The sequence below is a fragment of the Talpa europaea genome (genome assembly GCF_964194135.1).
Source record: "Talpa europaea genome assembly, chromosome: 9".
NCBI classification, from domain to species: domain Eukaryota; kingdom Metazoa; phylum Chordata; class Mammalia; order Eulipotyphla; family Talpidae; genus Talpa; species Talpa europaea.
Window position 1 is genome coordinate 64,039,866 of NC_140076.1, and position 26,690 is coordinate 64,066,555.

The 26,690-nt window shown below is 44.7% G+C and overlaps 2 protein-coding genes across 2 annotated transcripts in view; one reads left to right on the top strand and one right to left on the bottom strand.

Moving 5' to 3' along the window:
* C8B (complement C8 beta chain) overlaps window positions 1–8,543 on the top strand; it is a gene marked incomplete at both ends in the record, with an annotated part of 39,961 nt that extends 31,418 nt beyond the window's left edge. The window contains 3 exons of the mRNA XM_084242777.1: window positions 2,233–2,386; window positions 4,017–4,085; window positions 8,392–8,543. Coding sequence (XP_084098903.1) covers window positions 2,233–2,386; window positions 4,017–4,085; window positions 8,392–8,543 — 375 coding nt within the window. The remainder of the gene's footprint in view (window positions 1–2,232; window positions 2,387–4,016; window positions 4,086–8,391) is intronic.
* A 10,900-nt stretch (window positions 8,544–19,443) lies between these two features.
* C8A (complement C8 alpha chain) overlaps window positions 19,444–26,690 on the bottom strand; it is a gene marked incomplete at both ends in the record, with an annotated part of 62,069 nt that continues 54,822 nt past the window's right edge. Inside the window, 2 exons of the mRNA XM_084242364.1 lie at window positions 19,444–19,595; window positions 23,877–24,099. Coding sequence (XP_084098490.1) covers window positions 19,444–19,595; window positions 23,877–24,099 — 375 coding nt within the window. The remainder of the gene's footprint in view (window positions 19,596–23,876; window positions 24,100–26,690) is intronic.

Here is a 26,690-nt window from a genome sequence, read left to right on the forward strand (position 1 = left end):
TTGAGCGCTGGGTTGCGAAGTTGCCCGCAGCCTTTGCAGCACCGGTTCAATCCCCGGCCACCCATCAGGGTTCCACATGGCATGCAGAACTCTCCTACTACGCCCGCTGTTCCCCTCAGCAGTGTATTTCGTTGGTCTGACTGTTCTATTCCCCTCTCTGGCTCTGGTGAATTCTCTCACCCTCCTGTGCTTCTGACTGTACCCAGTGCTTGTATAAATAAATAAAAAAAAAAATCTTTAAAAAGAAAAAAAAAAAAACAAAGGTGACACACCAGGGGTCACTGGAGAGAATTGCGTGGAGTTCAGTAGATCATACCCACCACCTCTTAGCAGCTGTATAAGTCATTTTCACAAGGGCAGGTGTGCAAAGGGCCCAATGATTCATGTAAGTCATTAGAACTATGTATTTGTCAGAGAGATGGGAGAGGAAACAGGAAAGGAGGGAACGGGAAGAGTAAAGAAAAGGAAAAGAAGAACGGGGAGGGACCTATTGGAAAAGGGAGCAGCAAACCCCCAAACGGGCAAATGTGCTATATTAACCTAAGAGAAAAAGGCAGACAAGGAGTCCTGAGTTGTTGCTCAGTTCCCAGACAAAGCAGAGTGGAGAATCCTGGGGTTGAGGTTGGAAATGTGGGTTATCAACCAGTTTTATCAATAACCAACTGATCATGAACTAGGAAAAACACAGGCTCCGGGTTCAAATCCTACCAATGCTACTTTATGAGTTCTTAGCTTTTAACTTTACCTCACCTGAAAATAGGGCTAATAATTGCTACCTTGTGAGCATGACGTGGGATCCTATTCAAAAAGTGCCAGCCCGATTCCTGGCACACAGCACACATGGGAGGTTTACTCCAGTTCTGCCCCTCTCTCTCCTGGAGCAGATATCAGTGCTGGTAGGAAAATGCCTAGTGGTGAAAGTCAGTCTTTCAGGGTGCTCTGCTGGGAAAGCAGGTTATTGGAGGAGCTCATCTTTGGTGTATGTACAGCACACCCCTCTACCCCACCGGCCCTCCCCCACATGGGGCCAGCAGGCTGGACAGTTCTGCAAACAGCCTCTGGATCAATTCATTGACCACAGAATTGTGAGACAATGGGACCACCAAGGGGCCTTGCTTTGCCCACTGGAGCGAAGGTCAGCATCAGATGCATTAAGAAATGGAAGCAATTTTCTTCCCACTGGAGGCTTCTATTAGGCATGATTGCCTGCATTTAGACAGACCCTAAACTCTCCAGGGCTGGATTAGGGCAGGATCACAAACAAACTCTGGACAGGAACCTGGCCCTGGAGCTGAAGCAAGAGCCAAGAGACTGTGCTCATTTCTAACTATCTCTTTGGACTTTGCCTCTGGTGTTTCCTAACCCACAGATACCACATCCATCTGTGACTTCTTCTCAAACACCCCCACACCTGCTGAGCAAGTAGCTTCACTCTTCCTGCTTCTCCTGCCATCCACACCCACTCCCCCATGCCTGCTGCTATCGTCCTAATGAGGCTTCCATCCCGTTTCACTTAGCCCACCCACTTTCATTATAGGTTCTCAGCAAGATTGTGCTGGACCCCAGGGACACACAACTGTGCAGTAGATACAGCATCAAGCGTCAGGAGCTTACACTCTAATTATAGGAGGAAAGAAATGAGAATTCAACATGCAAAAAATGTAATGGCCATAAAGGAGCAAAGAGAAACTGTGCGGAATGAGTCACATAGCCAGAGTCTGAGCATCTTATGGTGGGAAAGGATTTCTGAGGATGGTGGCCCTTGTACGACCTGAGTGATTTTGATAGATTTGATGTTGGGGTGATACTCCTAGAAGGTTTATATGCAAAAAGCTGCTTGAAAACCACCTCCTCTCCCCCACCTGAGACAGGCTGACCACCTGCTCCTCTCCACCCCCTGAATTTCCACTGTTACCTGTAACTACTGCATTGTGAGTATCCATTAGTATGTTGGTGTCTAGTTCTGGATTCTGAGTTTCTAAAGGTGGGGATTTTATCTTACTCAATACTTAAACATGTATCACCCGGCACTTAGCAGGTATTCAGCAAGTGGTTGTTGAGCTGAACTTCATAAATTTATTTGTGTATATTGGGGGGGCAGAACAAAGATGGGGCGTGAATCCTCTTGTGGTCTCTATACATCAGCCCCTGCCCATTCCCCATGAGCCTTGTTTTATGCTTCTGTTTGATGACTGCTTTCCGTTGAAGTAAATGTCTTTGCTTCCTTCCCAGGCAGAGCCTCTGTATGAACTGGTGACAGCCACAGACGTTGCCTACTCCAGCACCGTAAGGCAGAACATGAAGCAGGCCCTGGAGGAGTTCCAGAAGGAAGTCAGCTCCTGCCACTGTGCTCCCTGCCAAGGGAATGGAGTCCCTGTCCTGAAAGGTACAGTTTCCAGGCCACTGGTGTCCCTCATGGTGGTCGACACCTGAAGAGGCTGGTTGTGGGGCCAGAATTTATGTCAACTCCTGTAGGGTAAATGAGTTAAAAATCAGGATTGTTATGCCCTCCCGCCATTAGCATCTATGACCAGCACCTGCGGTTTTACACGCACACCTGTAATTATGGACACCTGGACCTAGAGAGCACGGAGCCTGCGTACATGTAAAATAGGGACACCTGTGCCGAGGGAGCAGTCGAGCCAGACTTGACCAAGAGATACGTTGAAATGAACCAAGTGTTAGTATAACTGTTAGCAGACTACCTCTGAAAAAGTCAGGATAGAGGAAACTAGCACATTCCACGCTGCCTGTCGGGACAGCTGGGTTCCAGCTACAAGGACACAAAAAGTAACAACTGAATACCCGAGCAGGTGAGACTGGTGTGCAGCAAGGAGTGGGGATGGACTCGGAATCTCTCCTGGTCAAAAAGGGACCCTGGGCTGAGCAGGGGAAATCTTTTGTGTGTGTCCTGACCAGTCCATGGTGAGAAGAGTAGTGGGTAGTGGTAAGGATGGGGGCTTGATTGCCAACTTTCCGGCTCACATCAGAGTCATTACAGTGGATGGAGCAAACTTGTCAGAGGCTGAAGTCTAGGATTTTATGGTTCTGTTGTGAGAAGTCACAGAAATCTGAGGAAGACTCCAGGCCAGCAGCCAAAACAGGGCTTCAGGAGCAACTGGTTACAACAGATCCCAGCCCAGTAAGCTAGCTAGAGTCAGGGCAGAACCCATGTTGATGGAGTAATCTCAGCAGAGGGATGCAAGAGAAGACCTGTTTCAGAGAGAAAGGGTCCAGTTGCCCAGATGCTATGGAGGACTCAGTGTCTAGCTTCTTGTATGTCTTAGCAAAGCATACAAACAAAAACCTGAGGCCAGATGTTCTGCCATCAGGTCAAGCACACCCAAGTGAGAGTCAGTTCATCAGGGAGTGCAATATAGTCATCAGTTCAAGATTTTAATCTACAGTTGCTGAAATCTCCTTTCCCTTGTGTATTTTGGATCTAGAAACTGGATCCTGCCTGGGGCTATACAATAGAGGAGAGGGAGTATGTAAGGCCAGAGCCTGAGATGCTTACAGGACCTGACCATGAAAGATAATTCTGTAATTCGGATGAAAGAAATGCCAGGATGACATGTTACAAATTAGCATAAGGAAAGACTCTTAAAGTATCAGAACTGGCCAAAGGTAGGGTGAGATATCTAAAAGTAGTGTGTCCCCCATCTTTAGTGGTATTCAAGCAGAGGCTAGCAATTACCGGTGGTAAAATTGAGCATCAATGGCTATTTGTCTCAGTGACCATTAATATAGTTTCTGGCCCTGAAAACTAGGTCAAATGTCAGCTAATGAGAGATGTTCCACAACAACTCCATGTCGTTCCCCATAAAGGCCTCTTGTATGTGTAAAAGACCCTCAATAAAGAGTGGGTATTCTTGACTGAACCTTCTTGTTTTAAACCATTCAATCGAAATGCCCTCTTTTAACCTATTGGAACTGCAGTGGTGTGGAGAGCTGGTCTCCGGGAGTTCTTCACTTCACGAGGTATGATTCACGATCTCTCTGTATTGTCTTCTTAGAATCTCGCTGTGAATGCATCTGTCCTGTTGGATTCCAAGGCTCAGCCTGTGAGGTCACACAGCAGCAAGGTAAGGAGGCTTTGGGAATTGGTTGTAAAAGGGAGTTCCAGGGAAGCCAAAAAATAATTTAAAAGAATGAGGTGGGGGCTAGAGAGCTGGACACTGTGAAACTCGAGATCTACCTGACTTTAAATTTTATTATTTTTACAACTGAATGTTCAGAATACTATGCATGGCATTTGCAAGTGATCTGTTTGGATCATTCCAGATGTTTATCTTAATTTTTTTTTATTTCATGAACTCCTGGTTAGCCCTCAGAATCCACCACAGATGCCCCTTCCTCTGTAAAAATTCTTCTAATCTTTCAAACTTTGAACATATATCTATTATAGCTTGTAGCACATTATACTTTAGTGTGTGTGTGTGTGTTAGGCATCTTCTGTGAGTAGGGATCATGTTCCATTTACCTCCAGTTCCCTATGATACAGCATCCATGTTATGTGTTGAATTAACACATGAAAGACTAAACTCTGATAAAGTTCAGATTCTTTTTTTTATATAAATTTTATTGTTGTATTCCCCATACAATTGCAGCCCCCCCATTCTGACCCCAATCCCTCCCCTCCCGCCCCCGACCCCTAAAAGTGTCTCTGGTTCATAGTTTTTTGTTGATTTTGATTTTCACTTTCTTATATTCATTTTCCTGGTCCCTTATTTAAGTTTTCTAGATTCCTGCTATGAGTGAGACCATCCGGTATTTTTCTTTTTCTTTTTGGCTTATTTCGCTGAGCATGATCCCTTCCAGCGCCATCCATGTTGCTGCAAATTGCATGTGTTTATCTTTTTTGAATGCTGAGTAATATTCCATGGTATATATGTACCACATCTTCTTGATCCAGTCATCTATTTTTGGGCATTTGGGCTGTTTCCAAAGCTTAGCTATTGTAAACAGTGCTGCTATAAACATAGGGGTGCAGGTGTTCTTTGGAATTGATGTTTCTGTGTCCTTTGGGTAAATACCTAGGAGTGGAATTGCTGGATCATATGGAAGCTCTATGTTTAGTAGGTCCAGAAATCTCCACACAGCTTTCCACAGTGGTTGGACCAGTTTGCACTCCCACCAACAGTGCAGGAGAGTTCCTTTTTCTCCACACCCTCGCCAACATTTGTTGTTGCTAGTTTTTTTAATATGTGCCATTCTCACTGGTGTAAGATGGTATCTCATGGTAGTTTTGATTTGCATTTCCCTGATGACAAGTGATGTTGAACATTTTTTCATATGCCTGTTGGCCATTTGCATTTCCTCTTCAGAGAAGTTTCTTTTTAGCTCTTCTGCCCATTTTTTGACTGGATTATTTTCTTTGTTGTTGTTGAGTCTCATCAGCTCTTTGCAGATTTTTGTGATCAGTCCTTCATCATTAGTGTTGGGTGCAAAAATGTTCTCCCAGTTGGTGGGGTTTCTCTTTGTTTTTGTTATTGTCTCTTTTGCTGTGCAAAAGCTCTTTAATTTGATGTAGTCCCAGCTGTTTATCTTTGCCTTCACTATCACTGCTTTGGGTGATGTGTCTGTAAAGATGTCTTTGATGTGCAAATCACGTAGTGTTTTGCCTATATTTCCTTCTATATATTTTATGGTTTCAGGTCTTATGTCTAGTTCTTTAATCCATTTTGAGTTGATTTTTGTGTATGGTGTGAGGTAGTGGTCAAGCTTCATTCTTTTGCATGTAGCGACCCAGTTTTCCCAGCACCATTTATTGAACAAACTTTCTTTGCTCCAATGCATATTCTTTGCTCCTTTGTCAAAGATTAGTTGACCATAAATCTGTGGGTTTATTTCTGGATTTTCTATTCGATTCCATTGGTCTGTATGTCTGTTCTTGTTCCAATACCATGCAGTTTTGATGATTATGGCTTTGTAGTAGAGTTTGAAGTCTGGGAGTGTGATGCCTCCATTCCCTTCTTTTTTTTTCAGGAGAGCTTTGGCTATTCGGGGTTTTTTGTGATTCCATATGAATTTCATCAATAATTGTTCTATTTCTTTGAAGAATGACATTGAAATTTTGATTGGAATAGCATTGAATCTGTATATTGCTTTTGGAAGGATGGCCATTTTAATAATGTTTATTCTTCCAATCCATGAGCAGGGGATGTCTCTCCATTTCTTTGTGTCTTCTTCTATTTCTTTTAACAGTGTTTTATAGTTTTCTTTGTATAGGTCCTTTAACTCTTTTGTTAGATTTATTCCCAAATATTTGATTTTTTTTTGTTTCAATAACAAAAGGCATGGTTTTTTTGATTTCTTCTTCTTCAGATTTATTGTTTGTGTATAGGAAGGCTACTGACTTTTGCGTGTTGATTTTGTATCCTGCCACTTTACTGAACTGATTGATGAGTTGAATTAGCTTTTCTGTGGAGTTTTTGGGGTTCTCTATGTATAATATCATATCATCTGCAAATAGTGATAGTTTGACTTCTTCTTTTCCTATTTGGATTCCTTGGATGTCTTTCTCTTGTCTTATTGCCCTGGCTAGGACTTCCAGTATTATATTGAAAAGCAGTGGTGAGAGTGGACATCCTTGTCTTGTTCCAGATCTTAATGGAATTGCTTTCAGCTTTTCACCATTGAGAATGATACTGGCTGTTGGCTTGTCATAGATGGCCTTTGATAAAGTTCAGATTCTATGACCAAATTATTACCTAAGAGATCTCAACCTCCTAGTCCTTCTTCCCTTTCTTTTCCTTTCTGTGACTTTTTGTTGATACCATTGGAAAAGGAAATGACACACTCAATAAAAGCAACAAACATATATCAGGCTCCTTATTATATACCAGATGGCTTGTGGAATGCTTGGCCTCAGCTTGGGTTCAAATCTCATCTCCATCCTTAAAACTGTGACCTTGAGTAACTGACCTCTTTGTGCTCCAGTTTGCTCATCTGTAAAATGGAAATGATGATATTAATGACCCCTCAGAGATACTCATGAGTGGTATAAAGCACCTAGAATGATGCTTAATATATTATAAGAGCAAAATAAGTGTTGGCTAGTTTTAGCACAAAACATGATGTTACTCTGTGTTTTGCATATGTTAAATCCTTTCATCCTCACAGCAGCCTTATGGGGTAGATATTATCTATATCCCCTTTTTATACGGGAGAAATTGAGGTTCAATGTGTTGCTAACTCACTTGCCCAGTGGTGACACAGTCAGGGAGTGAGGGAGTGAAGGAATGCAGCTTCAGGGGCACTGGGTGTGACTCTGGAGCCTTTGCTCTTAGCTCCAACCTGCACAATTCCTTTACCCAGCAAAGTGCTCAGGACTATCTTTATTGTCTCTCCTCCCAGACCTCAACCCCACCCCACCTGCCCACACAGCCACTGAATTCCTACTTGTCAGGGAATCTTGGAACCCCTCACTGGCTCACATTTTATAAATTGGAAGGCCCCAAGATGTACCCAAAATAGACAGCGTGATTTAACAGCTCAGCTGGACACATGGTATAGCATGGTAGACCTAATTGATTATATGCCATTCTCATCAACAGCCAAAAATCCTCCAGGGAAAGGCAAGTTCTATGAAATGGAAAGCATAGTGTTTATTACCTCATTTAAAACACACAACAGGGCCTCCCCTGGTGGTGCAGCAGTTGAGCTCTGGGCTGTGAGGCTGCCTGCCAGCCTCTCCAGCGCTGGTTCATTCCCTGGCCGCCAGTGAGGGTCCCACACACACACACAAAAAAAAAAACAAAACAAAAAAACACACAATACTCACAGTAGATAACATAACCCCTGTTTTATGTATTGAAAAGAAGTAAAGTCCCCTGCATCCTATAGCTAGGAAGTCTCTAAGCTAGAAATGATGCGTTCATTTAACAAACATTGACTAAGGGCCTTCTATCTGCCAGCTTAGGTGTGGAGTTTAGTGCTGGGCAAATCAAAACACAGTTCCTGTCATCAGAGAGATTGTTTTTTTAGAAAGGAAGATGGATGTTATTTCAATTATCACATAAATACATTTAAAGTTGAAGTTGTAGCTGCTATTACAATATGCTCAGATAATTTAAAATATGGCAAATTTATTAGAAGTTAGAGACCAGGGAAGGTTTTCCTGTGAAAATGACACTTAAAATTATCTAAATCAATCTAAAGCATTGAGCAAATGAATAGAGGGAAAAGCCAGGAGAACAGCATGTGCAAAGGCCCTGTAGTAGAGGAAGCATGGCAAGTACAGTGACCTGAAAAATATGACAGTTCACTGGAAGGGGAAGATCAGAGATTCAGACTCCCAGAGACTTTTGGCTTATACACTCATCCTACTCATAAGGCACCAGAGTATAATATGGGCTAATTGATGTTTATTGACTTTCTTTCTCATAGATGTCCCCATTGATGGGCAGTGGACTTGCTGGTCAAACTGGTCTCCATGTTCTGGAGGACATAAAACGAGACAAAGACAATGCAACAATCCACCTCCTCAAAATGGGGGCAGTCCTTGCTTGGGTCCTGCTTCAGAAACACTGAACTGTTGAGAAGGGAGATTTGCTAACAGTTGGTACTATTGTGGGCTGCACACAGAGAGAGCTCTGATCCCTTAGAATCTTGGGCCAGTTCACCCCTACACCAGCACCACCCAGGGCTGAACCAAAAGTGAAGGACTGTGTTGTTCAGTGTTTAAAATAAAGATGTCATTGTAAAGTGCACACTGACTTGAACAGATAGTGAGTTGAACAAAAACTGTAGGGTCCTTAGGAGCTTAAGCATCTTGGTAATCCTCACTTTGCTCATCTCTATGAGTTTATTTTGCTTCCATTAATACCAGCCAGGAACCATGTTGAGAATGGTTCATGCTGAAGTCCCACTATCTAGCAGTGAATTGCATGTAGTAGGCATCCAATAATGAACCAGTGAATAGATATTAAATTTTTCTTCTCTTGAGGATTACACTGTCTCATTCAATGATGAAGGCAGTTAATATTCATTGACTGGTTACCATGTACCAGCTTTGGGGCTCAGTGTATTAATTCATTCCATCCTCACGACAACCTGATAAGGTGGACGCTATATGAGCCCTCTTGAACAGCTGGGAGAACTGAGACTTGGAACACCTAAGTGACTTTTCCAAGGTCCCAGTGATGAAGTGGCAGAGTTGGGCTGCCGAGTTTTAATTTCTTAACTCTGATGCTCCCTCCCTCTCTATAAGTGGACATTTGACTAAGAAAGATACTTTGATGGAATGCAACATAAGGTATGTGTGTGTGTGCGTGCGTGTGCATGTGCATGTGTGTGCACACTCATCTATGTGTTATGACAAATCTCCACCATGTACTGACCCGAGGGACCTGGAACCTGGCTCCTCAGCTCCCTTTGATGTTGAGCGCAGGAAGGGTGTGGTTGTGTAGATCAAAAGCAAGAGTTTGGAGACCTGAGCTGAATTGTGCTTAACAAGGAAGAGACAGGATGCCCAGAAAAAGATCCTGAGATGGAGACTAGAACCAGGAGAACTGATCTGACGAGGAAAAGGTTTGCAAAGACGAGTTGGTCGCAGAGGAGAATCGTGTCAGAGAGTTCACGTTGATGGCTGAGGGCAACACACCTTTCCCTGCCCCAGTATATCTGCTTTCCTCTGCTTTGGTGCAAATACCTCTTGGGGAAAGGAAGTATGTGAAGAGGAGAATCAGAGAGCAATTGATCTTCTAGGGTACTAAGCACCTATCCTTTTAGAAATGTTTTGGATTGCATCAAATAATCATTTAAGCTCTATTGTTCTCCTTCTTGCTGATATTAAAACACCTGTTAATCTTTTCTTTGTTCTTGGGCACTTCCTGTCTGATTGCAGAACTTTGTGTGAATTTGTTGAGATCAAATTCCTGGGAAAAAAACAGTCTGTTGGAGGTGAATAGGCTCATCCTATTCATTTTCATCCTATTTGTTTTCAGCCACATGCTCTGCTTGCAGTTTGTTGGGGGGCTCAGTGCTGAGACCTAAGACCTTAACACATTGAGGACACTCAGTTGGGCCCCACCAGCACTCTGGGCCTGAGCCACTAGAACGGCCACCAGAAGCTGATTCTTCCCTGCTTGGGCTTGTTGCAGCAAGCATGGTGATTCTGTCTGCCTTCCTACGTCCCTGCGTCCCTGCAATTGAGCTGACGGGTCTGGGCCCTTGTTTGGCTTAATATTATTGCTTTGCAGTCTACTGTTATTTCAACAGGCTAATCCAATAATGTTTTATCTCTTTCATTATACCAAGGCTGTATAATTTTCTTGAGTTATAATCTATCTTCTTTTAAGATTCCCCAGAGATGGGGGAAAGCGGGTCTGTCTTTGGTTGATGGGAGGCTCCCACGAAGCCGACACGAGCACGTTGAGGCAAGCGCCGCCAAATTAAATTCTGAATCTCAATCACAGCCACCGCTTCTAATGGGAAATTTGAGTTGATTATGGAGATGACAGCCCAGGTTCGCATTTATTGCATTTAGCAGAAATTGTTTATCCTATTAAATATGGTCTTGAAGGAGAGACAATTGAATTGCAGAGCACCAGTGAATACCCGGGTGACGCCCAGGCACTGCTAAACTGTGTAATAATTATATTCTTATTTGTGGGCTGAACTTCCCCTCGTGGCTCTTTCTGCAAACAAATGCATTTAGGAGGAGGCTGGAACATAATGTAAGAATTAAACAAAATAAATGCAAACTGCGGTTTTTGAAAACCTTGGCAATTGGAGCTCAGGCTGGTATAGCCATGGAGGAGCCGGGTATCCGTGGGGTACAGTTCAGGCAGTGTGCATTGGCAGGGGTCCTGGAAGCTTGAACACAGCACAAGATAACCTGGATATGGGAAGGTTTTGCATGCAAGAGCATGAGCGCCTGAACTGCTTTGAGCTGCACCGTGAGCTTATGGGGGTGGGGGGCTCTGTGCTTCCTTCCCGCATGACCTTGGGCTAATAACAAAACTTCTGTGGGAATAATAATTATTATAATTATTTTAACAATAGCAATAACAATAATAGCTGCCAATTATAGAGTACTTCTCAGTTTATGAAGTCTTTTAACTTACATTATCTCATTTAATCTTTATCTGAATTAGATGGGGGTAGATATTAATACAATCATCAGGTGACAGGTAGAGAAAGCTTGAAAGGGAAATGTGATTCTTTCCCTGGATGGGCTGACTGTGAAAATCAAGGTGAGATACTGAGGCCTGGGAAACTTCAGAGGAAAATTTCAGTTTTGTTTTAAAGATGAGAATTCTGGCCCACTCCCAGGCACTTCTGAAAAAGCCCTCGGGAGAGAGCGGGCCTAGAGCAGGAAGTCCTTAGGACACCAGTCAGGTCTTTCTGGAGCCTTCATGATGAATATCTTAATGAAAAAATACTTTGTTTTATAGGTTATAGATGTCCTTAATGGCAGTATGCGCACTTGCCACTGTTTCCAGGTTTTTACAGATATTATATTATGATGGACTCATTTATTATCTCCTAATCCTTCTCAAATATAATGTCCATGAGGGCAGGGATAGAGTCTGGCACAGGCCTCATTTAGTCTGAGACCCAGTCCTGGCCCTGGCACAAGCAAAGCTGTTGTGTGAATTAATGAGCTGATCGGGAGGAATGTGAGGCCAAGGGCAGAAACTCCCCACGTTAGTGAAAAACTAGTGAATTTGGTGACTTCAGGACACCTGAGGTACAGCAATCCCTGAAATAGGGGCAGCCATGCAAGCCAAGGTGGAGGGGCACCCTCACTAGGCTTTGTGGGCAGCATTACAGAAGGAAAGTGACAGAAAAAAATGATGTCAGGTAGGGACTGAGTTATTTCAGGGTGTTGGTTTCCCAGGACTGCCAGACATCATCAGGGAGACTTTACAGAGGGAGGGAGAAAAGATGTATGCAATCACTGGTGGGGGAAAAGCTGAGAAATGTGAAAATCAAGGTGAGATGCTCACATTCACAGGGTGGCAAAGAAACCAACGCTCAAGAAATGGAGGCCTTTCCAGTAAGTGGCCAAGAGCACGATTACAGAGTAACTTAATAATAAAAGGTCTTCCAATGTTGTGCCTCCACCTCATTTGCTCATCTGTAGATTTGTTTTGAACCCAGAATGCCTCCCTGAAAGCTCACTGCAGTACCCAGAGCAGTACACTTTCAGCTTTGAGATTCTCTGTTTATTGAATGTTGTCATGAAATCAGATTTTTCTATGGGGTATGTGCCTCTTTGAGTTATCTTTTGAACGTTAGGCCAGAGTCCAGGACTGCAGCATGAGAAACTCGGCAAGGGGGTGTGGTTTACCTGGGGGAATGTCACAACGTCTTGGACAGAACTGGCCTAATATGAGGAGACCTAGCTGTGTCGTTGTGCTTAGAAGTAGCAGCTCTGGTGCTACACTACCTGTGCTGGACTTCAACTGGCTCTGTAACTTATTAGCTTTGTGGCCTTTTGCAAGTTAGTACCCATCTGTGCCTCCATTCCCTCATCTGTGAGATGGGGGTGATGACAGTAGTAGCCTCCTGTGGGACAAAGTCAGCCTCCACACATCGCTGTTCACTGTCACCACTATTGCTGGGGATTCTCAAAACATCCACAAGAATGATGGTTGGTTGGTTGGTGGAAGTTATTTAAAACTGCTTTAAAGACATTTCCATGCCAAACCCATTACAACCCATGAGAACAAGAAAAACACAAAATAACTGAGATCCTAGGAGATGTCTTAATATAGGACATGGAGGGGGTTTATATCCCAAGCTCTGGGTTATTAAGGGAAAATGTAACAGCATAATAACTAATATTTGCAGAGGGCATTACCAGTTACAAAGAACTTTCACATACCTAATCCAGCTTAATCCTTTCACTGCCTGCAAGAAGAAGGATTTATTATCTGCCTTTGACAGGTGATGAGATGGAGCCTCGGAGAGACTGAGCAATTTGCCCAAGACCACACAGCTTGAAGGTGGCAGAACCACCTCTCTCAAAGAGCTCTTGCCAGGGTGCTCCCCAGCTTCCATTGCAGCAAAAGCAGATCCAGTTTCATCACACAGCAGGTGCCTGCTGCCTGCCCCCTTACATAGAAGAGGCAGAAAAAGCCTCTGAGTCTGGCATGTCTCCAGCAGAGAAGCAGAGCCCTTCAGAGGGCCTTATGGAAGTCAGCAGTGTAACACCCAGTGCCACCACTTCCTGGCTGAGTGGCCTTAACGGAGTCTCCTAGCCTCTCTGTTCCTCAGTGTCTTCAGCAGAAATGGGGTCAATACTCCTAAAACACAAGGTACAGACTGAATGACATGACATGCCAAGGGACTGCTATGAACCCAAAGGGCCCGATGCATGGAAGATGCTCAGGTACATTCCCATTCTTGGGTGCTGAACTAGCCAAGCCTGCCTAACATCACCTTTTTCTTACCCTGCCTAGCCTCTTTCTCTTTTCGAGCAGATAGAGTGCATTTTACAGAATAGGAGGAGAAATACAGATCACATTTGCAGTGGGGCATTCTTGAAGGATTGTCAGAGAGAGTCAAGAGGCTGGTCTGACATTCACCTCTGTGCAGGGGGCTGCTCCAGAGCCTGGGCACTCCTGTTATCAGCGTTTGCATCCCCCGGTTATCTCGTGTCTACACCTTGCAACCCCAGGTGTTCCTCCATCCATCACTGGCCATTGTCTGGTATCCTCTCCTCCTTCCCCTTCCCCCTCCTGCCAGACGGGCCTCCTTGTTAATAAGCCAGTTTGTTCATATCCTGAAAACTATCTGATTCTGGCTCCTTTTATCCCAAACACCACCCATCCATCAACTGCTTGCTCTACATGCTTGGTTAGGAAAATGGAAATGGGGGAGGGAGACAAATAATAGATAAAACTTCTTAGCTGCTATCTCTAAAGAAATAGAATGGGCAAATAGATCCATTAGACATGTATCATGCCACCGGACAGCAAAGTCAGTTTGTAAAAACAGGCTAGGATGGGAGGATTTATCTCCCATTTTAAGCTGTTAATATAGAAGGGAAACATATTTTCCTTTATCTCTTCCAAGGGGGGGGTACCCCAAGACCATGATGCAGAATTTTTAACTCATTTTGATGGACTTCGCTAAAGTGGAAAAGGGTAGACATGCTATTAGATCCACACAGCACAGGCAATGGGCTGGCTCACCACTGATGCGTTCAGAAGGTTGTCAGGTTCAGGACTCCTGTGAAACCACCTTCCATGGGCTTCTCTCTTACCTGTTCTGGCCCACTATTGCAAAGCCTGCCTCTGAGCCTTCTGTGCTCTCACAGAGGCCAGGAGAGAGCAGCATCCAAAAACAACTCTAACAGGGGGAAGACAGAATTGGACTTCTAGTGGTGAACTGAATGTAGTACAGTCACGTTAATTTTTTTTTAAATTTATTTATACAAGAACTGGGGTACAGGCCAGATGTGTGGGAGGGTGAAAGGATTCACCAGAGATAGTGGGGAACAGAACAGGCTGACTGACTGAAATACACTGCTGAGGGGAGTAGCGGGCAAGACAGGAGAGGTCTGCCGCGCCATGTTGATTGCTCCACAGCCTGCGGGGATCGAACCAGCACTGCAGAGGCTGCGGACAGCTTCACAGCGCTGCGCTCAACCACCTGTGCCACCAGGGGAGGCCCTCATGTGTTAATTTTTAATGATATACCTGAAAAATATAATTCAAAAAAAGAATGACCTAGCTGCACCATTTTGGTTCATGTACAGTTAGTTACATTGCAAAGTCTAAGTGAATATCTTGCTATTTTATTTAAGTGGTCTATTGTTTGAGCATTTTTTTTTCAGTTTTAAAAATATTCCTGGAAAAAACATGTGTGCACAAATGCACAACTTAGAGGAAACTCATGGACTCCTGGACAAAGTTGTTTCCCTCCCACCCCATCAAGAAAATAAGATGAAGTTTCAATGCTAGGATGCTGGTACAATGAAGCATATAGATCTAGCCTTCTTGGAGTTGTGAAACAGGAAATTTCACTGATAATGAATGTAAATTAATTAGAAATAAATGGATCTACTCCCATAGAGCTTCTCATTAAAAAAAAAAAAACTCTTATAGGTTTCCCCACTAGCCAAAAGTAGAGCCTTCCTGTTTGGGAATGTGGTCATATAAAAAAATTCCATATAAATTAATGGTAATAATGTTCCCAACCTCCCCCTACCACACACACACCAATAACCTATCAGACCATAACAGTTCACATAAGAATGTTCTACATTTTGACAGCAGAAGAGACCTACATGCCAAGGACTAAGCCAGGGTGCTGCAGCTCCAAAAGTCAGCATGAGTTCCACCTTGGAAGAAGTCACTATGCAGGGTAGGTAACCAAGCAGGTGACAGTGATAGAGTTTGGAAAATGCTGGAGTACAGAGCTATGTGAGAGGGTAGCACCTGATAAGGTGGGAGATAATGGGCGGGGTCAGAGTTGGTGGTCTAGGTGAGTGGACTTCTCACTAACCTCCTGATGGATGCTGGTGAAGAACTAAAGTGAGGTGGCAGTTGGTGAGCAAGGTTGCTTCTGGAGGAATACATATGTACAAAGGCTTGGGAAAGACAACAAGCCCGAACTCCTGAGGGAGCTAAATGGGAACTAGTTCATTCAATAAGCAAATATTTATTGAACCCCTGCTAAGACCATATATTCTAGTTGCTTGGGATCTAGCTATGAGAAAGCTTGCTTACTAACTTGGGGAGGCATAGAAAGTGGGGGAAAGAATAAACAAATCTATAATCTCGGAGTGACAGTGCCATATAAGAAAAAATAAAGGGTTAATATTTGAGTAGGGACTAAAATGAAACAAGGAGTGAGTCTTGCGTAAACTCATTCAGGGCAAGGAGTACTTCAGGCAGAGTAGATAGCAGGTATAAAGGTCCTGAGGCATAATACTGCATGGCATGTGTGAAGAGCAAACAGCAAAGAAGCTTGAATGGTTGAAGCAGCATGGAAGGAAATGGAGTCAGAGAGAAAGAGCTGGTGGCTGGTCATATAGGACTTTGTCTTTTGTGTTAGGGACAATAGATGTCCAGTACAATTGGCCCATAGAGTCTGAAAAGGGAGATAAGATAGAGTAGTGCATTGAGGTCAGGTCAGATAGAACCTTGTGGATAACATTGAAAATACTTGGGCTTCATAACAATGGCTGTGGGGTACTGAACCACAAGGGGTAACAGAGGTGAGCAGGGAAGTGGCCACGTGTAGAAATCTCCACAAGGCCAAGCACCAACTGCCTTCAGCAAAGGTCCCAACTCAGTCCACCCAGCCTGAGAAGGGTAACCATCCCAGACCCCATTTGATGGCTCCCCAGTTTGGTGACTCTGTGGGTGCCATTCCCTTGCATTTTTCCATCTTCACCTTTCTTTGCTTGTCAAATTCCCTCTCACTTCTGAGACTCTTCTGGCCTCTATCCTCCATGCTATCTTCCCCGCCCCCCAGGCTAGCTTGCATAGGTCCCTGTTACGGGGCCTGTTGCCATGGCTCACAGGCCTCCACCAGAGCCTGTGTTCTTACAGGGCCGGGGTCATGTCTGCTTCATTTCTGTACCACACGCAGCACGGGTGCTGGCACGAGCTCACCAGGGTGCTTCCTCCATTTCCCAAATGAAGGGGTAGCAGCCTCAGCTGTCTCCATGAGAGGGAAGGCTCTGTGCAGTGCCCGCCCCTCACTCTGCCATCTCTCATTTCTGCAATGCGATTTTTGAAGCCTACCCTTTCTCTCTGTCCATTTTCTTCACCCTAAAGGCATATAGTTCAGACGAGATTCATTGAGTGCTGAACTCTTTAGATCTTCCTCTATCTCAAGGAAGAAAAAAAGAAAGCCTCTCCTTATTGCTTTTCATCCTGTCATTAATTTACTTTTCAAAAGACACCTTGTCAAGCTGAAGATTATATCTTTAAACCATGTTTTTACATCCACTACCTATAAAACTGTAGATTATAGATCTGCTTAAAGGACCTGAGGGAGAATACGTTTGATAGCTTTATGCCTTTTGCTTTGTGAGAGCCAGTCATTCTGCTGCTGCCGCCAGAGCTGCCACGGCAGCTGTATTTTTATTTCTAAAACTGCTAGGGTTGCAGCATTCTCAGAGGAGTGGGGCAGACACTGGCCTTGGCACCACTCAGGTGACAGGAAGGTGGCACTGTACCTTCAGCTGCTGGATCTGGCTCACAGGTGATCCAGGTAACTGCTTCATCCCCCTGTATGATCTGCAGCCTAGATTAGGACTTGCCTCCTCAGGAGCTTCTTTGTCTCTGGTTTCTGCCTCTCCCTGGCCCCAGGCTTCTTCCCACAGGTCCTGGCAGCCAGTGCTTTGTGGAGCAAAGGCAGGGAAGTGTGTGCTTGATGCACTCACCAGCTCTGTGACCCACAGGGTCACTGAGACTCGGTTTCCTTAACTGTAAAATGGGACTCATAAAAGAGGGCCTTGATCCAGTAGATAAAGAGCACAGATAGACCCTACTGTTGCTCGCCACTTGTTTTGTCACATACCGCATTCCGTAAAATGGAAGGACGCCTAGATGTGGGTTCAGCATCTGCTGAAGGGCTCTCATCCATGACGGCATTGGAATCGCCTGAGGAGCTTTTAGAGCTACTGATATCTGCTTCCCACCCCCGCAGATTCAAATATAATTGGTCTGACATGCAGTCGCTGGACATCAGGGTTTTTAGAACTCCCCAGGTGATTCTAATGTGCAACCGAGGCTGAGAACTATGGCTTTTTGATCAAGCTTGAATGTCCTCTATAAATGGCCCACTTGGCCTGGCCAATCTGGCCTTTCTGCACTTTCTAGCATGTAACTATCACTCCCCAGTAAATAATGAATAGAAATTCATTATCAGTGCAAATTAACTTCAAAGTAAAATGTAAAGATAGGATGAGAAGCCATGGGGAAATTTCTTTTTTCTTTCAGGTACAAGATCTAAAGAGTTCAGAAATAAATTTCTAAATTCTAAGCTTTAATTATCAGTAATAACAATAATGTCAATATTGTCAATAATCAAGAACAAAATAATTTTTTTATGTGACGGATACACTTTCTTTCCTAGTGCCCACACCCAGTACATATACACCTACACATCTTCCTGATATTTTTCTCATCTTCAAACTTTGTTATATGCTGAATTTCTGCCTTCAAGCTCTCCTTGCTATCTGCCTAGTTCAACAATCCTTCAAGACCTGGGGTAAGACGCCTTTAGCACTTATTTTGTGTGCCATATATTTTGGTATTAATTTCCTGTGGTCATAAGCTCCCTTCTAATTGTTTCATGAGCATACAAGTCTTACTGTTACTCTAAACAGACCGAGTATTCTAGAAGGTTAGAGAGCACTGCTATATATATGTTAACTGACAGGCATTTCTTATACCTATGATCCACTGGAGATGCAGATTCAGCCTTCAAGGAGCTTATAGGCTATAGAAGAAAAGGTGAACAGAAAATTCAGTGCAACACAACTGAGCCATGACTAGGGTGCTGTGGGAATACTGAAGTGGGCATGTGTGTTGGTTGCCCCATAGGTGGGTCAGGTACACTGAACATCACTGGTCAGCCCATCCAAAGCCATGTGCCATCTGGGAGGCTGACCAAATGGACCACACCTTTGAACTCTTGAATTCAGACCCTTACTTTATCCACAGATTTTTTTTTTTTTTAGGTCTCTTCCTATAGAAGGCACTGTCTGGGGGCCTCTGGGGATACAGTGCTGAATAAATAAATCTGATCCCTGCCCTCAAGATTACTCTCTATGGGAAAACAGGACAAAAATAGTCACAAGAGATATGGGGCCCAATGTATAATTACTAACATGAAAAACACAATCAGGAAAATGAATAGTGTATTACTAAAAGATACTAATTGAGAGAAATATGGTATTTGTGCTAAGAACATAAATACAAAAGATACTGAAGGAATACAAGAAAATGTTAAGTCCAAATGAAGGAAAATTGAATTAATGAAAGTCAATCTTTATTTTTTTTCTTATTATTCCATTGTGTATGTTTATCCTACCAGTTAATAATTTTTCCATGAATGAACAAATATTATTATCCAAGAGCTGAAATAATTCTCATACTTTGTTTTATTGGCCATTGATTCTTTTAAGAGGATCTGCTTTCCTTGTCCCTCTAACATCCTATAAGTCCTGTAAGATAGGATTAGGTTTAATTTTCTTTTTTTTTTTTTTTTAATGATCCAAAGTGCTGTGAGCAGGAACAAGTTTCCAGTTAACACTCAACATCCAGTTGTTGAATGACAGTTTTGCTGAGTTGGGTGGGTAAGGAAACACCGGTGGTAGATGGCATGGCCTGAGCTTAGGCCCGGAAGCTGACAAGACAGAGTCCATATTCATTTACATTTCCCTCAGCTGAAGGAAGTCTTTATCCGGTGGTCAGTGCAGGTGGTGACATCTGCTGCATCTGTCCAGCCTGCATCCAGAGGCACTCAGCAAGCCTGGCTCTGCACTTTCCGCCCTGGGCATGAGGCCCCTCCATTCTGGGGTGCTGGGTTGTTGCATTCTCTCTTCCTTTCCTGGGTGCCTGCTCTGCAAGCAGACCAGGAGCTCCAGCAGCTCCAGTGACCATCTGCCTTGACTGCTGCACAGATAACATCATGGGGAGGAGGTCACCGTACAAGCAGCAGCTCAGGCAGCAAGGAGGGAGGGCTACCCCACTGACCTAGAGGGGCCTGCCACCTCTCCTTAGGGAAATGCTTTGGTGTAGCCAACCAAGACCACTTTACTTGCCGCCTCACACTTAATTTAAAACTCTGAATGGAGTGAGAAGAGGCCACTGGGAGCCCATCTCATGAAATTGGAATCCGCAGGTCCATGGAAGATGGATAGCGGAGTGGGGTAGGCAGGCGTGCTCCTCTGGAAGAATGACACAGAGCCACTGGAGAGTGTGATGAGTGGGGAGCACAGCCCAGCTGGGGATTCAGAGACAAGGGCCAGCCAGCTACCTTATGGAGAGGACTGCCAGCCTTTAAATAAGGGTTTACAAGTCATACTCTCAGAGCCCTGACTACAGAGACTTATCGGTGACAGAGTCTTTGCAGAGCATCAGAACACACCACCACCACCACCGACTGTCTTTGGAAATCCAGCTTATACAATCCTCCTGCCCTGGGGCCACTGTCTCCTACTGACTTTGGGCAAGACCATTTCCTCTCTCAACCTTTATAAAATGGAAGAATGGACTAAACCGATGAGGTTCTGCCATCATTATTTTTTTCATTACTCTTTTTATTCTTAAATGAAATCTTACATGGGCCCCAACATGGAAGTCAAATGAAAGTGGAGCAGTTCTAGTTGAAACTGGGTTGTCTATCAGACTCCCTTTCCTTCCCTGGGGCAGCCTTGAAGCCCCGAGTTTCCTCAGATCCCAGTGTGAGTATCATTGGATTAGATTAGCTCCAGGTTCCTTCCAGCTCTGTAATTATACTCCCTGGTGGGGCAGCCACAGCGGGGCTCTCTGTCTCCATTTCTCCTCTCTGTGACTTGGTCCCCACAGGCAAAGGTTTGCTGGGAAAATCTCTAGGTACCTACATCAGTGGTCTCCATGGTGACTGACTAACTCCCGAGCCTCTGATACCCTTGCCAGATCCATCTGTCAAGCTGAAGTTCAGTCTGGTGGCCCCAAGGCCACCTGATTTCCACACACACATCCTTGAAACACATTTAATGGAACACTCACCAGCTGATGCAACCAACAGAAAGTAATCCTGCAGAAGGAATGGGGCTCTGAGGGGAGTACCGAGCCCTCTGCACCTGCCACCACCACCCCTCAGATCATTGGCATCATGCCTCCCTCCCCAGTGCCCACCATATGTACACATGACTCAGCATGGCCTCTGAGCCCTGCAGGGACCACTGATGAGGCATGTCTAAGTAGTCCACTCTCCCTGTTCTCTGCCTCTCTGCTGTGTGCACATGGATCCAAGTAAGTCACTAGTTCTGAGGGTTCTTGTATTGCTAATAATTAATTACCAGGCAGGACTCACATCTCTTCCTTTAAACCAGGTAGGCTGAAATCTGTGAACTAGGACATACCCTTCGTCCCCAAATGACCATCACTGCAGTCATCTCAGACCCTCTGCCCTCATTCCCCAAGTTACCTGATTCTTCAAATGTAAACCAGCGGGCTGTAATAGTAAGAGCATAGGGCCTGCTTGCAGATTTCTAGGGTCCAAATCCTGACTGGGACATTCCCCAGCTAGAAGACTTTGAGCAGCGTTTTAACCCATCTCCTGCCCCAGTTTTCTCAGCTGTAATTTGGGGCTTACAATAGTATTTATCTTAAAAGATTCCTGGGGGAATAAATGAGTTCATTCACATAAGGTTTTATGTCAGTGCCTGGCACAGATTAATAATCCCTTTCTGTGCATTGATCTTTGGTCCCTCAGGCAAAGCTACTTTGTCAGTGGGCAACAGGGAACTGAAACCCAGTCCACACTCTGCTTGGGATATCAAGAAATCCCTGAATCCTGGAGTTTGGATGCTGTCAGCCCCAAGAGGTTTTCTTTGTTTCTCCCAGATCACCCACCTGTCAGGTGGTACCTTTTCCCAATTCACCTTAGGACACGGTACAAGTTTCAGTCCTGGTAATTGGTCACCTTGGCTTTTATTCTCTGTACCATCCTTCATAAGGACTGAAATTCACTTACCATGTTGGCTCACTCCTCTCAAAATTCCTCCTACAAAGTACCGGACAGCTTGTTGAGACCCAAAATTAACTCCCTTTAGCCAGCAAAGGAAGGATTTTGACAAAGTGACAACCAGAGACAAATCCCTCTACCACTGAAACCACCTTTTCTTCTTGTGTGCTGTAACAGAGCCTGCCATACATGCAGCTGGTTTACTCCTCCCCACACCGGTGAGTCGTGATCATTTCCCCTCTTTACGAGGGATGCCCAGGTGAAAACTGGCAGCCTTAGAATTGAACAGCCTCATTGACAGCAGAGCGAGGCTACCCCTGCTTCTCCCAGTGATGAAATTCTAACTCGGTCCCCTGCATCATGTCACTTAAAATCCAGGCCTGATGGGTGGAGATCTCCTTTGAATTCTAAAAATAATTGGTAGCTATGGTTTCTTCTAAGCTAAACTGAATTTTAAAGGTTTTAAGCTTAGAGCTACCAACTGCTATGCTGCCACCCCATCTTGGGGCACAGATTCAGAGACACTTAGAGCAGAAGGGACCTTGAGGCCATCTAACCCAACACCACAGGATGAATGCATCTCTTGGACAACTTCCTGATTAGTGAGCACCCATCCTCCTCCCTCACTCCCCACACAGCAAGTCCTTCCTCCCTAAGCCAAGAGCCCTTTGCTAGAGCTTCTCTCCTTTAGTCCCACAATCTAACCTCAGTGGTCAGACAGAATCAGTCTCAACCTTTCCATGTGGCACTTCAGGTGGGACTGGTTCCTCTTGAGTCCTCTGTACCAAAAGTTCTCAGCTTTTCTTCTTAGAACTTAAGTTTGAGTCTTTCCTCTGTCCTCATTTGCCAACTTTGCTTTGCCAAGGCCTACTGAATTATGACACCAAGAACAGTCTTGAGAAGACTGTTCTGACTACGTCAGAGAAGACTGTTGCTCTGCATTCTTTACTGCTATTAACGTAGCCCTTCACTTTGGGGGCAGCTATACTATGCTGTCGACACCCAATGAGTGAACTGGGACTAAACATGTGATCTATTTTGAATATACAGCTGCTGAGCCTCGTGGCCCCCACCCCAGCTACCCTGTGCTTCCGCTGTTCCCTGGACTCATTCTCGTCCCTTAGATAATCTCATCCAGGCTTCCTTTAAAAAAAAGTTCTTCATTGTAGTTGCCATTGAGATTGATTTATATACATTGATTGGATAGACTATCATTCTTGCCATCATTCCAAAATTTGTATGCATGGAAAATTGGAAGCTTAGAGATAAGGCATGTATAGAGGTTCCTGGAGCTCAAAGGAAACTTTGATGAGAAAGATGAGCCCCAGAAAAGTATCTCACAGTAAATCAGTAGACCTGGGGCTGACCATCCATGTCTCCAGGCTTCCTCATCTTTGAAGGATATGGATTTCCAACCCAGTTTGAGGGCCTTTCTCTCTGAAGCCAGCTGTTTCATGTTGCATCTATAGATGTTTAAAGCTTACCTGCCCTGCACTTGTTTTTAGACATAATTCATTGCACTAGAATGACAACTTCTATATCCATATAATGGGTGTTCCCCCACTGTGCCACCCCTCAAAATATATTCAGATCCAAACCTCCATTACTTGTGACTGTGACCTTATTTGGAAAAAGGTTGTTATAAATTAAATCAAGTTAAATTGAGGTCATGGCGGATTAATATAGTGACTAGAGTTTTTATAGGAAAGAAAACATATGCAGAGTGGAGAACCCCATGTGAGGCCAGGCAGAGCCTGGAATGATGTATCTACAAGCCAAGAAGTGCTGGGACTGCCAGCTAACACCCGAAGCCTGGGTGGAGGCATACAACAGTCTCAGAGCCTCCAAAAGAAAACATCCGGACTGAAATACCTGAATGTTGGTCTTCTAACTTCCATTAGTGTGAGACAACAAATGACCATTACTTTAAGCTTCCAGCTGTGGTGATTACTATGATGGCCCTTGGAAATTAATATGTCCCTTCAGAAATGAATCCCATTGTCCAGATACATCTCAGAAAACAACCAGTTCTCACCTGAAAGAGTTTCTGACAACACTGAGGAAGCAAAGAACTTCTCCATGCAGGGGGTCAGCCATAAACCTTAGCCTGTGGGTTTTTAGAGCAGTGGGGATGAGGGCACAGGGAGGAGAAGCTGGGAACCCCCTAAGGCCCTTTCTGTGCTGGCCAGACTTGAGCACAAGGGGGGAAACATGGGCCTTACCTGTCTGCTCCATTTGCTCACAGGCTTGACCCTGGCGACCCAAGGGGCACTGACACTTGCAGCTAGTGCCGTCAAGGATGGGCTTCCCATTGTTGAGGCAGGGCCCACAGCGGCAGGCATTGAATTCCATCAGGTACTGGTCCAAGGCCTGGCGCAGGTTCTGGCGTTTGGTCTCCAGGGGCCCCAGGCTCGTGTGCCGCAGCAGCTCGTGGATGGGCTGCATCTGTGGGCACCAAAGAACAGAGGGTCTTCCTTGCAGGTCTGGGCATCTCAGCTTCCCAGGGGAGACCCAAGAACTGGCTTTCTAGCTTCTGGAAGGCCCTCTATGCACCAGGCACAGAGCCCAACATTCAGCTATCTCCCCTTCCCCTGGATCCTCAAAGCACTGTGAGGCAGGTGCTAACTTCCCCAACTGATGGCTCAGAGCCACCAGCTCAGGGTAAATCAAGGGCAGGAACCACTCTGATGTGGACCTGCCTAACTCTGAAACTTGTGGTCTCCCAATCCCAGAGGATGATGAGAACTCAGAAGCCAACTGTGCCAGCTCATCTGCCTTCTTTAGCACTTTCAGGAAGTAGGGAGAGTGCAAACTGTATGCATGTGTGTTTGTGTGTGTGTGTATCTTTTTTGTCAAGCCTTTTTATTAAGGAATTAATAAAGTCCTTGATAGGCAGTGACTGTGCTGTTGCTGAGTGATTCCCTGATGGTATAAATGGTGTCAGTGTGGTGATTGTGTGTGTATGTGTGTGGGGCAGCGGGGGAGGAGGAGTCTTTATATTTGACACAACCATTCCAGGTAAGGAATCCAGGCCTTCTCAACCTTTTCAGCTGCAAAATTCTTTGTGGGCAGGGCTGGGCTGTCCTGTGCATTGTAGGATGTTTAACAGCTCCTTACTCCCCACTTAACCCCAGTAGTACCTTCTAGTCTGAAGGATCAAAACTGTCTCCTGATATTGCCAAATGTCCATTGGGGGGGCAAAGTCACCCCCAGCTAGAAATAGTAAATACAGTCAAGAGCCTTGAAGCTGGAGCCTGGGATTCTAACTTCAGATCCATGCTTTACTAACTTCTAATCATGTGATCTCATGTTGTACATGGAGCCTCCCTTTCTGCTCTGTAAAGTGGGAACAACAGCCCTACCTCCGGGTTTATTATGAGGATTAAAGTTGATGGATGGGAAAGACCTGTCACATAGAAAGAGTTAAATAAATACTGCTCACTTCCCAGGCCTGTGTCCTAGAGCTCCTAACTGTCCCCCTCTAAATCTAGACCTTGTTATCTACAAAATGGGAATCCCAACCTGCTTCCTGGAATTCTTATGAGAATCGAAAGAAGTAATGAGTATGAGATACCCTTGCAAAAGGGAAGACCACCACAAAATAAAGAACCATTTTCATTTGTTAGATGCGATGATAGTTTTTTTTTTTTTAAAAAAAAAAAGTAACTTTTTCAAATGCATATGGTGCATGGGCATCTTCAGCATGCACATAATGCAATCAATCTTAATACAATCACGACATGAAAGCTCTGCTCCAAACCTCTCATTCTGCAGGAGAGTAACCTGAGGCCCTGAGGGGGCAGTGATGTGCCAAGGTCACAGGGCAATGCAGACATAGGACCAAGGCACAGTGGTACAATCTCACTGTTCTACAGTCTAAAGTCAATAGAGGTAATCACCATCACCTTGGATGGGTTCCTGGAAACATGTACAGAAAGACTGGTGATAAACAGACCTTGGCCTGTGTTCAGAGCCTGCAGCTGAGGTCACCAGGCTTGTCACATCAGGACTGGCCAGGCCCCCAGCCAAGGGGAGAAGACCATTTACTGGAAGTTCAGGGAATCTGGCCTTGTTGTTAGGAAGTCAGTGCAGAACAGATTGCTCTTGGCCCTGGCTAAAGGTGGCTGTTAGCTCCAGGGGAGGCCAGGACCACTGGGAAACTTTCTTTTGACTTTCCAAGTGGGCAAAGCACTCATTCCCGCATCTCATTTCTCCCTGCTAGGACCTTCAGGAAAAGGAAAGAGAAAGGCCTTGGGGAGGGCTGGTGGGAACTTGAAGGAAGGGTGGGAGGTGGAGAAAAAATATCTTAGAATGTTAGAGCTTGAAAAGATTGGCAATAGTTTCACTTTACAGAGGAGAGAAGAGATTCAGGGAAGGCAAGTGGTGTGGTATAGCCACAGATTGTGATGGCCAACACATGGTAACATATGACACAGCAGAGCATTAGAACAGAATTCCTGTGATTTCTATATACACTCTAAGTACCTGTGACATGCAGATGAATAAGACACTGTTGCCATTGTCAGCATCAGGCTCCGAATAAATTCTCAACTGACCTCCTTGTCCATAGTGTCTGTCTCTCCTTTGAATCACCCTTCATGTCTTTTTGACATTCTCTTTTTAAAGCACAACTCTGGTTGTGTCACTTCCCTACTCTCAAAATTTCAGTGGATTAATGCACAGAATCCTAACTTCTTGGGGAACATGGGTTGTGACGAGATTGTGTGTGTTAGGTGAGTCAGACACGGCTCATGCTGGGCCCTGCCCTGCGCCAGCTGGTTACTTAACCTCCATGAAGCAGAACCTCTCTAGCTGATCTTTACTGCACCCCCACTTCTCTCTCCCCAACCTTATGATGTAACATTTTATTATCTTTGTGTAATAGACCAGGAAACTGGGGTTCAGAAAATCAACTTGTTCAAGGTCACGCATAAAAAGGTGGCTGAGCCTTTTTCATCAAACTCTATCTTTTCACCCCAACACCCAGTTTCTTTCACCCAAAACGATCTTTAGTCTTCTGGAAATCATGTTCTCCA